The sequence below is a fragment of the Galeopterus variegatus genome, unplaced genomic scaffold (genome assembly GCF_000696425.1).
Source record: "Galeopterus variegatus unplaced genomic scaffold, G_variegatus-3.0.2 Scaffold59, whole genome shotgun sequence".
Taxonomy (NCBI): Eukaryota; Metazoa; Chordata; class Mammalia; order Dermoptera; family Cynocephalidae; genus Galeopterus; species Galeopterus variegatus.
The window spans coordinates 1,082,467-1,096,698 of NW_007726170.1; the positions used below are offsets into that span (position 1 = coordinate 1,082,467).

The 14,232-nt window shown below is 42.7% G+C and overlaps 1 protein-coding gene across 1 annotated transcript in view; it reads left to right on the forward strand.

Moving 5' to 3' along the window:
- CTNNBL1 (catenin, beta like 1) overlaps positions 1–14,232 on the forward strand; it is a 169,271-nt gene that overhangs the window by 134,179 nt on the left and 20,860 nt on the right. Inside the window, exons 12-13 of the mRNA XM_008575535.1 lie at positions 5,707–5,804; positions 7,552–7,632. Coding sequence (XP_008573757.1) covers positions 5,707–5,804; positions 7,552–7,632 — 179 coding nt within the window. The remainder of the gene's footprint in view (positions 1–5,706; positions 5,805–7,551; positions 7,633–14,232) is intronic.

The following is a 14,232-nucleotide window of genomic DNA, read 5'->3' on the forward strand; positions in this document are numbered from 1 at the left end:
CAGCTCCCTAGCCATCCTAGCCATCCTTCACCTCCATTTTATTGTCGAAATGACAGAGCAGCTGAGCAGTGCTGGCCAGCAGATAAACCTGTTATCTTCCCTGCTCTGTGTGCCTGCAGTTCTCCCCATCTCCTTGGTGCATGAAGAATTGACACCACCTTGGGCTGAAATCTGTTCTCAGGGGAGCTATATTTATTAGTAGCTAATGAAACCCCGTTTGTGTGTGTGTGTGTGTGTGTGTGTGTAAAATTTGGGGTAGCTGAAGTGTTTTCCTACCTGGTGTGTGTGTGTGTGTGTGTGTGTGTGTGTAAAACTTGGGGTAGCTGAAGTGTTTTCCTACCTGGTGTGTGTGTGTGTGTGTGTGTGTGTGTAAAAAATGGGGTAGCTGAAGTGTTTTCCTACCTGGCAGGCACCAGTGACCCACGGCAGGCCACAACACCCATATATAGAGAGATGGAAGAAACATAGTCAGCTTCAGGTCTCCTGAAATTGACAACCTGTCCTTTACTTAAAATCCCAAACAAAGAGGTAAATGTCATTTGTTCTTAGTCTACCTTTACAGTTGATCAAGGTATCTCCTGCTCTAGGCTGGGATGAGTTGTGGAAATGCGTGCTAATATGATCTGGCACAAAAAAAAAGATGATTCTTCCATATATTTCATTCTCCTCTTTGAAAATTACAGCTCCTGATACCCTTTCTCTGTGCCACCAGCACCCACCCAGTGCTCCCATTTCGTTAAGGTATAAAGAACATTCTCCTGCAACTCTTTCTCATCTATCTTAATCAGCAAGATTAAAAGGGAAAATTATTGAGAAGTTCTGGCTCAGTATTTATGGAACTGCCTGAAACCCAAAGTCTTTTCTTTATTTAGGCTTTGGTAGAAATTGCTTCTGGAAAGACTAATTCAGTAAAATAGAGGAGAGGGGTTGTTATTCGTGTCTTATTCCATGTGGCCTTTTACTTCATTTTACCCATTAGAACTGTTAATTTTTTTTTTTTAAAAGATGACCGGTAAGGGGATCTTAACCCTTGACTTGGTGTTGTCAGCACCATGCTCTCCCAAGGGAGCTAACCGGCCACCCCTATATAGGGACCTGAACCCTTGGCCTTGGTGTTATCAGCACCACACTCTCGCAGCTGAGCCACGGGCCGGCCCTAGAACTGTTAATTTTTTTAAATCCACATTTACACAGTGCTTGTCTTTTGGGCAGAGTGAGCCCACATGAGGCATATTTTCAGGTTTAGTTTGTAGTCTCTTTTATCTTCCTTTTTTTAGCTGTGTTGATGTCTACCTTTTATACATGGAAAATATATAAAAACCAGAAACTAGAAACCACCTAAAATACCCATGAATGGGACACTAGTAAAATTATGATAAATAAGTTTGTGTGCTGATATAAAAAGATATATTAGGGAATATATATACGTAATATACATAAATGTACATAAGTTACTTTGTAGTTTTTCTTGGGATAGAGGAATAGGGTAGTGGGAGGATGGGAAAAGGAAAAACTTAGTATAGGTGCTCAATAAATATTTGTTGAGTACATTTTATACCTTTTTGTACAGTTTGATTTTTGACCATGTGTGCCCATTGCTTTTATCTTAAAATCCATTGGTAGGGGATGGAGAGAATCAGTAATAAAGGGATAGAAGGCATTGCTTCCTGTGGTTGAGTGTAAATTCATTTTTGAGCTTCCTAATAGCCAAGGCAAAGAGGGAACTTTGATAAGGAAGTACAAAAAATTCATCAGGAAAAATATTTTTATGATCTTGATCTGTAAAAGCAATGTAGCTGCCAAGGAGATTGGTCTAAACTCAGATCTGATGTGTCTCTCCCCAGCTTTTTTTCATGATTCAGCCTTTGCCTACCTGACTGGCCTCCCCTCCTCTACATGTACATGACAATCCATCCAAACTTGTCTTTGCATATATTGTTCATTCTGCCTGGAATGTTCCCTCATCTTCTCTATGTTCTGTCATCTTCTCTATGTTCCCTAGTTGTTAGCTGTGGTTCTTCTTTTTGTATTTTAATATTTTCAGTTTGTTGTTATCTCCAGTGGGAATACTTCTAGGTCAGATGTCCCTCCTCTGTGCTCCCCAAGTTCCTTATGCCTAGCTCAGTAATGGAACTTGCCACACACAACACTGTAATTATTGTTTTTTTTCCCACTAGATGAGGAGTTCTTGCAGGTTAGGGATACTGTGGTGTTTGTTTTGGGCCCTGAGCACCCAGCACCTGCCAGTGAATGAATGAATGAGTGAGTGAATGAGTAATCTGAAGTTTGAGTTCTACCTCTTTCACTAGTTAGATGTGTGCGCAAGTCACTTTTCTCTGAGTCTTGGTTTTTCCATCTACACAATGAGAGATTTGGCTCAGATAACCTATGAGAATCTTGGCTCTAATTTTTTTCCCTTCCTCTGTGGTTGTCAGATTGTCATATATATACCTGGAGATTGTTACCAGCTGTCATGCTAAGTAATTTCAAAGTTTCAGAACTGAGCTTGTTAGAATTCAGTGCATTTATTATGCACCTTATCCCACATATGTTCACTAGCTGAACAGACACAGCCGTATCCAACTTGCATGGCCCAAGATTGCAGAACACTCTTCTCCTAGACATACTCGGAGGTCAGAGGACTTTCTCTGATGTGTGCCTCCAAAGGCATCCCTTTCTTATCCTACTTTCTCACCCTGAGCTGAGCTCTCTTCGTCCCTTCATGATGTTTTTCGCCTTCCTCTGGGGGTAGGGCCTGTTCTCTCCTTTCTCCACTTTCTATCCTGATCCCACTTTACCCTAGGTGATTACAGCAGATGGAGATTACACCACCTCAATCTCAGCATTACACAGGAGTTGAAAGAAAGATATTGGGGGTGAGCCTGGGGTCTTGACAAGGTATATAATACCTCTGTCCATAGCATATTTTAAGAAAAACTTTATTTGTTTTATCCTTAAAAGTTGCATCTACTGGGGGCCGGCCCGGTGGCGCACTGCGCTAGTGCGCCGCTTGGGAAGCACGGAGGCGCTCCCGCCAAGGGTTCGGATCCCACATACAGACCAGTTCCCACTCACTGGCTGAGCGAGGCGCGGGGGCAACACCGAGGGTTGCAATCCCGTTGCCGGTCCCGGTCCGGTACGGGGGCGACACTGAGGGTTGCGATCCGTTGCCGGACATGGAAAAAGACCAAAAAAAAAAAAAAGTTGCATCTACTGGGCCGGCCCGTGGTGCACTCGGGAGAGTGCCGCGCTTGGGTGCGCAGCGGCGCTCCCGCCGCAGGTTCAGATCCTGTATAGGGATGGCCAGTGCGCTCACTGGCTGAGCGCGGTGCGGGCGACACCAAGCCAAGGGTTGCGATCCCCTTACCGGTCACACACACACAAAAAGTTACATCTACTAATTAGAGATATTTTATTGAAACTGATGGCTCCCTAGGAAAAAAAATCATCTGTTACTTCCAAATGAAAAAACTCTTTACGGACCATTTTGTACCTGAACAGTTTGGGAACATATTAGCAATGCAAAGGTAGTATTTATTCTAAATTTGGGATAGGCATGCACTGCATACAAAAGTGGGAAAACTTTTTGAAGGCATTTGAAAGATACCAGAATTCAAGAGTTGTCTGGTGCCCCCCACGCCCACTGAAAACTCTTACTGAGAGCTTGCTTTCTTCCCATTCATTTAGCAGGTATTTCCAAAACACCTACTAGGCTAGGTGCTAGACATTCTTTTGGAACTGGGGATATGGCAATGAACAAAGCAGACTAAAATCTCTACCCTTGTGGAACTTATATTCTAATTGAAATGGGATGGTGAGCAAAATAAATAAGTAAATTATGCAGTATTTTAGAAGGTAATACATGATGAAGAGAAAAATGAAGCAGATGAGATTGGAGAATAGCCAGTCTTAGGGCATTACATGTTTAAAGAGGGTGGTCAAAGGAAAGCCTTGTTGAGAAGATGACAGTTGAGTAAAACTAGATTTGAAGAGTAAGCCATGCAAATAATCTGGTGAGGAGCACTTCAGGCAGAGGAAACAGCAATGCAGAGGCCTAGAGGCAGGAGCAGCCTGACATTAGAAGCAGCTTTTAGTCTGAGGGAGTTGGGGAGCCATTGGAGGGTTTTAAACAGATCTGACTTTAGGTTTTAACCTAAAGAACATTCTGGCTGCTCTATAGAGATTAGGTCAAAGGGGGCAAGGGTGGAAGCAGAGAGACTCACTAGTATGTTATTGGACATTCCAGGTACCAGATGATGGTGCTGTGGACCAGAGTAGCAGCAGTGGTGGTCGTAGTAAAAGAAGATGTGATTCTGGTTATAATTTGGAAGTAAAGCTGACAAGGTTTCCTATGGGACGTGTGAGAAAGAAGAGTGTCAAGGACATCACTGTTTTTGGCTTGAGAACTGGAGAACCTAGTTACCATTGACTAGATGGAAAAGACTGGGAACAGGTTTAGCGGGCAAGGTCAGAACCTTGGTTTTGGATGTATTAAGTTTAAAGAACCTGTTAGACGACCAAGTGGAGAGAGCAGTAGACAGTTGAATGCATGAGCCGGCATTCATAGGACAGGACTGAACTAAAGATTCAAGTTTCTGCATCGCTAGCATGTAAATGGTTTTCAAAGCCATGGAACAAGATAAGATCACTGGGGAAATGAATATAGATAGAAAATAGAAGTCTAACGACTTTACGAGTAACTCTAGCATTAAGAGATTGGGGAAATGAGGAGGTGGGGAATGCTTATGATATAAGTGAAGAAAAAACCCCACAAGTACAAAATTATATCTGTGCTACAATCGGAGAAGTAGGAATGCTTACTTATGGCCTTACTTAGTAGTCAAGTGACTTTTGAGAACTCAGGTAAATGGCATATGAAGATACTCTTCAGTTTTCAATACGATATTTGTTGTCCACACTGAACATTTTATTTCAAAATAAACTTTGCTCTGCCATTTCTCCATGAGTAGACTTCTGTCACCTCCTTTTCAAGGTCATTATTCTTGATTTTTAAAAAATTCTTTTTAAAATAAAGAATGTCTTTACAACCGAAGCCTATAATATACCATTCAATTCCCTTCTTCTTCCAAGGGTAGAAGGATAGTGTTCCATAATAGAAGCTGCTGGATTATGTGAACTCAAAAACCATTGTTACTGTTTTCAAGTGCTTGTAGTGCAGCTACCTTTAAACTTGAAGGTGAGGGTTTTAGTTGTACCAGAATGTAATTGATAGCACTGGGACCCTGTCATATTTCTTATTTAATTCCAGGGTATTTACTTGGGAAAGTTATAAGATAATTTGAGAATTTGATAGAACATGTCTTATTCATTATTTGCTCATATCGTGACTGGTGTTTATATTCCATTCACAGGTTATTTCTGTAAGTAGAGGATTAGTTTAAGGTTCTGTTGTGGACAATAAAAATCAATTAATTCCAGGCAGAATAGAAAGTCTAACCTAGTTTTGATTCACTTACTCAAGTTGTCCTAGAGGATATCATCCCTTTTGAATATGTTTCTTGTGCAGCGTGTGAACATCAGTTCAGTTTTCCAATGACATAATTTAGGTTCTTGTCTTATTAATCAATAGCAGCCGTCAGAGAAGGCCTACTTATTCCTCCTTCAATAGAACCAGATGAGGCTTGAAGAGAGGTGATAATTACTTCTGTGATCTCAGCATGTTCTCTTTTCTCCTTCCCTACCCAGAGCATGTCTGTTCGATCCTGGCTTCCCTCCTGCGGAACCTGAGAGGGCAGCAGCGAACCCGGCTTCTGAATAAATTCACTGAAAATGACAGTGAGAAGGTGGGTGATTATTGGACTGTAAGGATGGGACCAGGACTGGTGGGGACAGAAGGGCTCTTTACCTGCTGCAGTCTGAGGGATACTGGGTTGAGTGTTCCTGCCCAAAAATATCTTCTCCAGCGTCTGGGCTCCATTGCTTTGAACCTCAAAGGTTTCTCTGGTTATTCTGCTTCTCATCTCAAAATCGGTTCCCCTGAGGGTAGTAACACCTTAGAGTAACAACAACTCGCACTTCAGGGGAATTTTCAGACCCAGTGATAGTGGATTGTAAAAGGATTTTGGTTGGGGGGTTGCTGCACAGCATAGCAAAGTGATTGAGAGCATAAGCTTTGGATTCAGATGTCTGGATTTGAACCTGTTTTTGCTACTTTCAAGATGTGTACCATTCTGAGCCTCATTTTCCCTGGCTTTAAAATGGAGATATTAATACCTATCTTGAAGAGTCAATGGGAGACTAATTAGGTGAGGTCTTACTAGGTGGTAGTGATGAAATAAGATGATGATAAGGAGATGGTAGAGCCTGTAAGATGGGCTATGAAAGCTGGGAATGATCATGTAAATGAGATTGGATGGATATTTTATATTGTTATCTAGCATGCTAGACCATAAGATTTTAGCAGTAATAGCTACCATTTATTGTGACTACTGTGGAACGGGTAGTAGTGCACATACCTTTCATTGTTGCATATATTCCCACAGCGCTATGTGGTTTATCCTTGTGTAGGTCACCCTGGTGATATCATTTAACATTTGTGCTTCGGTGTCCTCATCTTTAAGATCAGGGTTGCTATCTATCTTCCCTCCCTACCTTGTGAGATTTTTTTTTTTTAAGGTTTTAAGGAAATAATGGACATGAAAATACTTTTATACTAAAATGTATAAGGGCTTAGAGTCATTATTGTTAGCTAAAGAGGGTTTGGGCACAGTCTTCCTGAACTGTCTGATGCTGTTTTGAAGCAATGTGTATTAATTGATATCAACTCCTCGGTAAATAAATACAAAGTTACCAAGAGCCATGGTTGCCAACCTGATAAAAAGATAGGTCAGAAGTCTGGGCTGGCTTCACAGTGTTCCTTCAATCTTTTGGAAGTCTTAGGGGAAAATGAAACTTTTACAAACCCACTGAATGTTCCTTAGGCCAGTGTTTGAAGCATGACTTTGCTAAGGTTAAAACTGATTTTTAAGTTACTGCAGAGTAAAAGTCGAGGCCTTTTTTTAAGTTGCTGAAGGAGTTTTTCTTGTACTCTCTTCTGGCTCAAGAGCAACTAAAAAGATTTTTACTCAGGCATTTTTTAAAAAAAGATCAGCTCTGGGGCAGAATCTGAACATGAAAGGTTTCAGTTTGAAAAAAGAAATTTCTGTAAAGTTCTAAGTGAATGTCAAGTATGTAACTTCAAGCTCCTTCTCTTTGCAAAAAAGGACTTGAATTTTTATTTATTTATTTGCTTTTTTAACAATGTGAATTCCTGGGAGTCCTAGAAGGGTTGGGAATGCATAGTCTGCTTTTGGGAATGGGCCTGTGTGCAAACTGCATCCATCCCAAGTGTTTGCTTTGTTCCACCCCATTCTCTGATCCATTCCTGATGTGTCCCTAAACAAAACTTATATCCAACGTGGTGGAGTGGTCTCCTTTTGTAACGAGTGATAGTGTAAGAGGTGACAGTGAGATGAATAGGAGCGCCACTGTTTTCTTGCCTTGGTGTTCTCTTTCCTTCTCACTCAGTCCTGCGTGATATCTCTTTTTCAGGTTGACAGACTAATGGAGTTGCATTTTAAATACCTGGATGCAATGCAGGTGGCCGACAAGAAGATTGAAGGGGAAAAACATGTACGTATCCCTGCCTGTCTTTTCCAGCTGTTGTCTTGCACTCCATTTGGGTCCTTGTGTGCCTCATATCTCTCCACAGGATGGGTAAGGGCAGAAGTGCCATCTACTGCCATACGCCATCTAATGTGTTGTACGAGCAGAGCCCATGACAGTCTGCCAGTGGTTGTAACTGCTCTTCTAGAGGGAGTGACAGTCTTTTAGGAGGAGGGATGTGTAGCTTTGATCCAGGTCTGACCTAGGAGTGAGGGTGCATATCACAAATACCCTTGACAAGAGCTACTCTTAGCAATGTGCTTCAGCTAGATTTTCTATGACTTGTTACCATGTTGGCAGTATGTGTCCTGGTACACACACTTGCTGACTTCTGTAAATCTGTGAGATGCATTCTGAGGAAGGGTATAAGAAGGAAACTAAGAGGTCTTTGAATCCAGTTCCCGCATTTATAGATGAAAAACTAGAGACCTAGAGAAGGGAAGCTCAGAGACATTGTGCAAAGCCAAACAGCAGGTTCAAAATGACAACCTTTGTTTTCTTATGCTTCTGGTTGCTGAGAGAAGTGAAACCTGCTAGATTTTTCTTCTTGAGGGACTGTGCTTACTGTGGTGTTATCCTACTTTCTGTCTTTCACCTGCTTCCATTTTGTTTTCTGCCATCTTTGGCCTTTATAGCTTTCTCATCTGTACTCCTTAATCGGGGTAAGTTTTCATGTCTGATATTTAATGTCCGATTTGTATTCTGTCTTCTACAAGACACTCCTCAGTCTTTGGTCACATTATAAAACGATCCCTTTCTTGCTTTTTGCAAAGTCTATAGGAGACTTCATTATCCTTGTGATCTTGATTTACTGTATTACTCTATTCTCTTTTCATTCTTCTTGCCTTAAAGATACACTTAAAGCTTTTGAACCTCACTTGTAGGAGAACTGGTTTCAATACTGCTCCCCGTCTCCCCATCCCCCCACCCCAATCTACGTTGGAGCCATCCAGCTGTGCAGCAGAGCCGTGTGCATTGGGAATTACACTAGCACTTTCCCTCCAGCTATGCCTCAGGCCAGGGTGAGAGACTAGAGCTTGGGGGAAGACAGTGACCCTGGTGTCTGAGTCCTGTTGCTCTTCGCCACTTCTTATCCACCCCTTCCACAAAATGTACTTTCATTTATGAATACCAGTAGATGGGTAACTGTGTTTTTCATTCTTGTGATTTCCCTATGATCCTTGGACCTAGTAAGTCCTCAGATGTTTGTTGATTGATTGAATTTATTGACTGGGACTTTCTTTTATCCGTGATACTACTGCAAGATAAAAGGCAGCTACTCTAAATTCTGAGGCTGGACTTGAGATACTAGCATGTTCCACACACAGTTCTTTCATTCCACACATCCCACCCCCTGGGTTTTATTCTTTGGTTAAACTTTTTTTTCCCATTTTTTTCTTTCCTATACAGTAACTTGTACATGATGGACACATAGTGATTATTAAAGTACCAAAGTAATATATTCTTTTTCTCTGTCTGAATGATGATTAGAAACAAATTGAAATTCCCCTAGACTTTTGTAGGAAAACAGCCATGGGACGATTAGAACTCTAGCCCTGATGGAATTCCTGATTGCATCTGCTGGAGGAGATTTTGAGGGGCAGTAGAAAGAACACCTGGGAGTTCAGGAACGTAGGATTTTAGTGCAAGCACCACCTCGAAATCACTGTCAGCCATGGCTTGTCACTGTGCCTCATGTAGCCTCAGTTTCTTAACCGTAAAGTTGTGCTAGCCAAGGTGATCTCTTAGATCCCCTCAAGCTTAATGTTTTCCCTCAGTTTCAGTTGAACATCCTTTGGTAACTGCCATTTTGGGGGCAATGGAATGGATAAAACACAATGAGAGGCTGACCAGTAACTGAGTTGTCTTCTAGATAGAGGAGCGGCAACGTAGTAAAAGGTAAGGTATGCACAAGATTGGGAGTCACATAGCCCTGGGTTTAGGTTCCAGCTGTGCCACTTCTTGGTTTGGATATCTTGGACAATTGAGTTGATCTCTCTAAGCTGTGGTTTTCTCATCTGTGGAATGGGAATAGCACCTTCCTTTTAGGATTATTATGGAGACTAAGCATAAAGCATATAAAGTACCTTGCTCAGTAAGTAGAATCTTCTGCTTCTACTAGATTTTCCTAGCTTCCTTCGGAATCTTGCATAACTTTTAAGTAAGCAACACAGTTCTTTCCCTGAGAGCATCCTCCTTGCCAGTTGACACAGAAGGAGTCGCTCTAGCAGAATAGAGTGTTGGCACTGTCAGATGCTTCGTTTGAGGTGAAGTTTAGGCTTTTTTGAGGGAGACCGAGTAAGCAGCTAGGCATTAGGGAGTGGCTTGCATGTAGCAGTTAGGAAACTTGGCCTGCTTCCCACAAGATTATCTATTATCAGCATTGAAGAGGGTGTGAAATTGATTAGCACTGAGGAGAGTAATCTCTGCAGCCACTCTCCCCAGCATTCACAAAGCTGCTGTGTGCCATGGGCACCTGGGCCCCTGCCATTCCCTGACAAACATCTGTCTCCTTGATGCCAAGGCTGTTTTGCTGGGCACTGGCAAACATTCCAAGGCCATTAGTGCCCAGCAGCGTCAGCGTTGCTCAGAGAGCCACGGTGGGCAGGGGCAAGGGATGAATTTGTTAGCGATGTTGGCTGCCAGCACTCAGGCTCCCTCCTGGCAGATGAAGCCACCTCACAGATGTAAAGTGACTTAGAGCAACACGACCTCCTTTTCACCTCTCCCCCACAGTCTTCTCTCAAATCGTAAAGAGTTTGTCCCTCACCCCCATTCTATTTGAATGTCCTACACTAATTGAACACTCAGTAAATATTTGTCGACTTGAACTGAATGCTTATTTCTCAGGGATGTTAATGACATTGACTATCAGATCAGTAATGAATAAATATCTCACATACTTTGTCAAGTATACAACAAAAAAACCTTAGAGAATAGGGTCAGGTATTGGCATTTTTAGTGTCTCAGTCCCACTGCCTTCCCTGTAAACTTCAAACTTCTCTGGGCTCAGTGCAAGTGTCCATGGTTTGCAGCTGACCAAGATTCACTGGAGAGAATCCAGTTTGGCAAATATTGATTAGGCGTCTGCTCTGTACAAGGCACTGGCCAGGCACCAGCTGGGGGTGAGAGGGAAGTGCTGCTGATCAGGGCTAGAGGATCCAGGGAGCAGGGAGAGGTTGTATAACAGCGAGTCACTCCGAACAGTTTTGTGGATGAAGCAGCATTCATGCTGAACCTTAAAAACAGAGATGGATAGGGCATTTGCATCTCTGGGGAGAACAGCAAAAGAGGGACCATGGGAAGCCCAGTTAATGGGTGGGTGGGGGAGTGGTAAGTTACATTCAAGGAGTGGAGGGTGTGAGAGGAAGAGCCTGAGCTTTAGAGCCAGGCCTTTTCCTGGTTCTCTGACACTGGACAAATAGCCTAACTAATCCAGCTGTATGAGGGCACTACAAAAAATTGGTGGAAAAATAAAAGATAATATGAATCTTTCCATGAACTTTTTGAAGTACCCTTGTATTTTCTTCCTTGGTGTTGTTTTGTTTTTAAGGTATATGTCCCAATTCATGTACTTTGAGAAATTACATAGGTAGAGATATGCTGATGATAAATATACCATACATGAAAGCTCCTTGTAGAGGGCCTGGCACACAGGAGGTGGTTAGAGAACCTTTAGTTTTCTTTTCTCTACAAGGACTATATGCCCCCCACACACACACACATGCTCGCTCACTTGCACTCTCTCTCCCTCCCTCTCTCCCTCCCCCCCTCCCCTAGTACTGCAAGATTTTGCATGATCTGAGTCTTTCCTACTTCTCCAGCCCCGGGCCTCCTGCCTTACAGCCTTTACATTCATTTCTCCCTTCTGCCGTGGATCTTCTCGTGCTGGCACCTCCTTCCACTGTCAGGTCTCAGCTTAAATGTCACTTCCTCAGAGATGTTTTCAGTGATCACCTATGCAAAGACCCCCCACACACACTCCTCACTACTTCATAACCTGTAATTATTTTATTTATTTGTTTATTCTCTGTCTCTGGGACTGTAATCTCTCTTGGTTTTCATATTCTCAAGACTTATATTGTGCCTGACATTCAGTAAATGAAGGACCACTGTTCATTAGATAAAATTAATATTTGTCTCTGGGTATTAAAGAAGATAGAGGATCACCGTGGGCTTTCCACATCTTTCATTAACTCTAATTTTTAACCCTAAGTTTTGTTTTCTCTATTATTAGTCCCATCATTGAAAATATTTAAGTATAACTATGTAGATTCTGTGGCATACCTGCAGCAATATTCAATAAGGAAACATACTCCTACTTAGAAGAGTCTAGGACTAACTGATAGATAATTTTATACACTTTCAGTTCAAATCATATTATTGTAATAATTTTTAAGTAGCAAAGACTTCCACATCTTAGGCAGCAGCCTACTGCTTTTGTGTTATATTCAGTATCCATGAGATTTCAAAGCCACAGCATACTTGGACTTATACCCTAGGGGTTCCTGGTTAACAAGATTTGACCTGAACTTTTAAAGGGCATGTAATTCTTAAGACTCTTCTAGTGAGCAGCAGTTCTTGTGATCTGTAAATATCCAGGGCACTTGTCTCAGCAGATTTCACCTGATTCCCCAAACAACTTGAAGCCCAGAAAATACTAAGATCCTTGTTTTGGGGAAGATGTCCTGACTTCTTGTTAGCTCCTTACAGCTTCTGTTGGTTAAATGTACAGAGCAGAGCATGCTTTGCTTCCAACCATCAGAAGTAAGACGTAATTATATCGGCAAGGGTTTCTAAAAGAGGGAGGAGAGCCTTGGAGAGAGGTTTTCCCTTTTTTAGTTCCTGAGAAAATTAACTCAGCAGGTTTATTCAGTAAAGTGTGCTCACCACATACTTTGCACTGTAATGACTTACAAATTGCATACTAATTTTGCCACAGTTAAATTATTTGAAGCTTTATCCTGAAAAGGATGGACTTCTTGTAATGAAACAGTATCCATAGGACTTGATGTCTCCAGTGGACTTTGTTTCTGTAGCATTTGAAACTCATGTAAAGATTTGTGTGAAAGCTGTGAAGTGTGGGGATGATGGTGTGGGGTATGTGATCCTAGAGCAGTGGCTGAGGAGGTAGACAATGGAAGCCTGAGGCAACCACTGATTCTTCTTCCAACTGCTGGAAGCTTGGGGGCAAGCTTTAAAAAAAGGAATCCTGCTGAGAGTTCTTCTCAGCTCTTCTTTAAACCAGTAATTCCCAAACTTTCTCAGTCCATGAATTTGCCGGAACATAGGGTACAGCCAGTAGAAGCTGGTGGTGCAGGTAGGGTGTCATGGTGTTCTTCCCCCTCTCCTGCTTCCCTCTCTCTTAGACACCCACAGTTTCATTCTACCCTGCCTCACCACCTAATCCCTTCCTAATCACCATCCATCCTTTCTACTTCTGAAGGAGAAGTCAGAGGACCTGAGTTCTGGTCCCACACCTCTGCCACTGACCTTGCACTGTGGCCTGGAGCTCTCTCTTTTGCTTTTCTGACCCTCTCTGTCCTCCCCATTCATTGGTACTAATAGGCTGTCCTCCTACTGACCTCACAGGCTTGCTTCAACAGGGATCAGGGATCAGTGCTCTGTGCCAGAGCCTCCCAAATCTCTGCAGACTCATTTAGCCAGCTGCCACCTGGATATCACCTATAGGCTTTTCTAACTCAGCAAGTCCAAAACCAGGCTGTGGCCCTGATCCATACAATCTCTTCTTTCTCCTCCCCACACCAGGGCCATTCACATATGACCAGGTCTAAAACCTGGTCATCATGAGTTTACTCGTCTCTCCACCCACCTCCCACCACATGTCCATTGGGTGAACTTTACCTGTGACATCTCTGCGACCTATCCACTTTTCTCTCTCCTCACCACCAATAAATACTTACATTCGGGCTGCCATCATCTTTTTCTCTTGCATTACTGCAGCACCCTCCTAACTAACTAGTCTCCCTCTCTCTTGGTTTGTGCCCTTCCATTCATTTCCTACACAGTAACCAGAGATTTTTCTCAAGTGAAAATTCACGTATGCCACTTCTCTGCCTGAAAACAGAAAGCACTGGGTCTGCATAACCTTCAGGATATGACCTACTCTTCCTCACTGGCCTCACAGTATCTTTCCCAGATTGGCCCCTGCCTGCCACTCAAGCTACATCCCTCACCTTTGTGATGTGCAAAAGCCATCCTGCGCCACTCTCACTTTCTCACACCTTCTTCTACACCTTTGCCAGTTGCTGTTTACTCCACCCAGGATACCTCTGTTTGCCATCTTTTCTACATCCCTTTCCTGCAGCTGGCTAATTCCTCTCTATCCTTCAGAGTTTGGGCAAACAGATTAGCCAATAAATATGTATTGGGTGTCTACCAAGTCTCAAGCATGCTGCTTAGTGTCTCACTATCAGTTCCTGCAGAAAGGCTTCCCTGAGAGTACCTGGAGCCCCTCTGTGTGCCCCGAGTGCACCTTGTGCACTGCAACCTCAGACTGAAGATCAGGGACTCTGGAGCCAGACTACATAGACACAAATCCTGGCT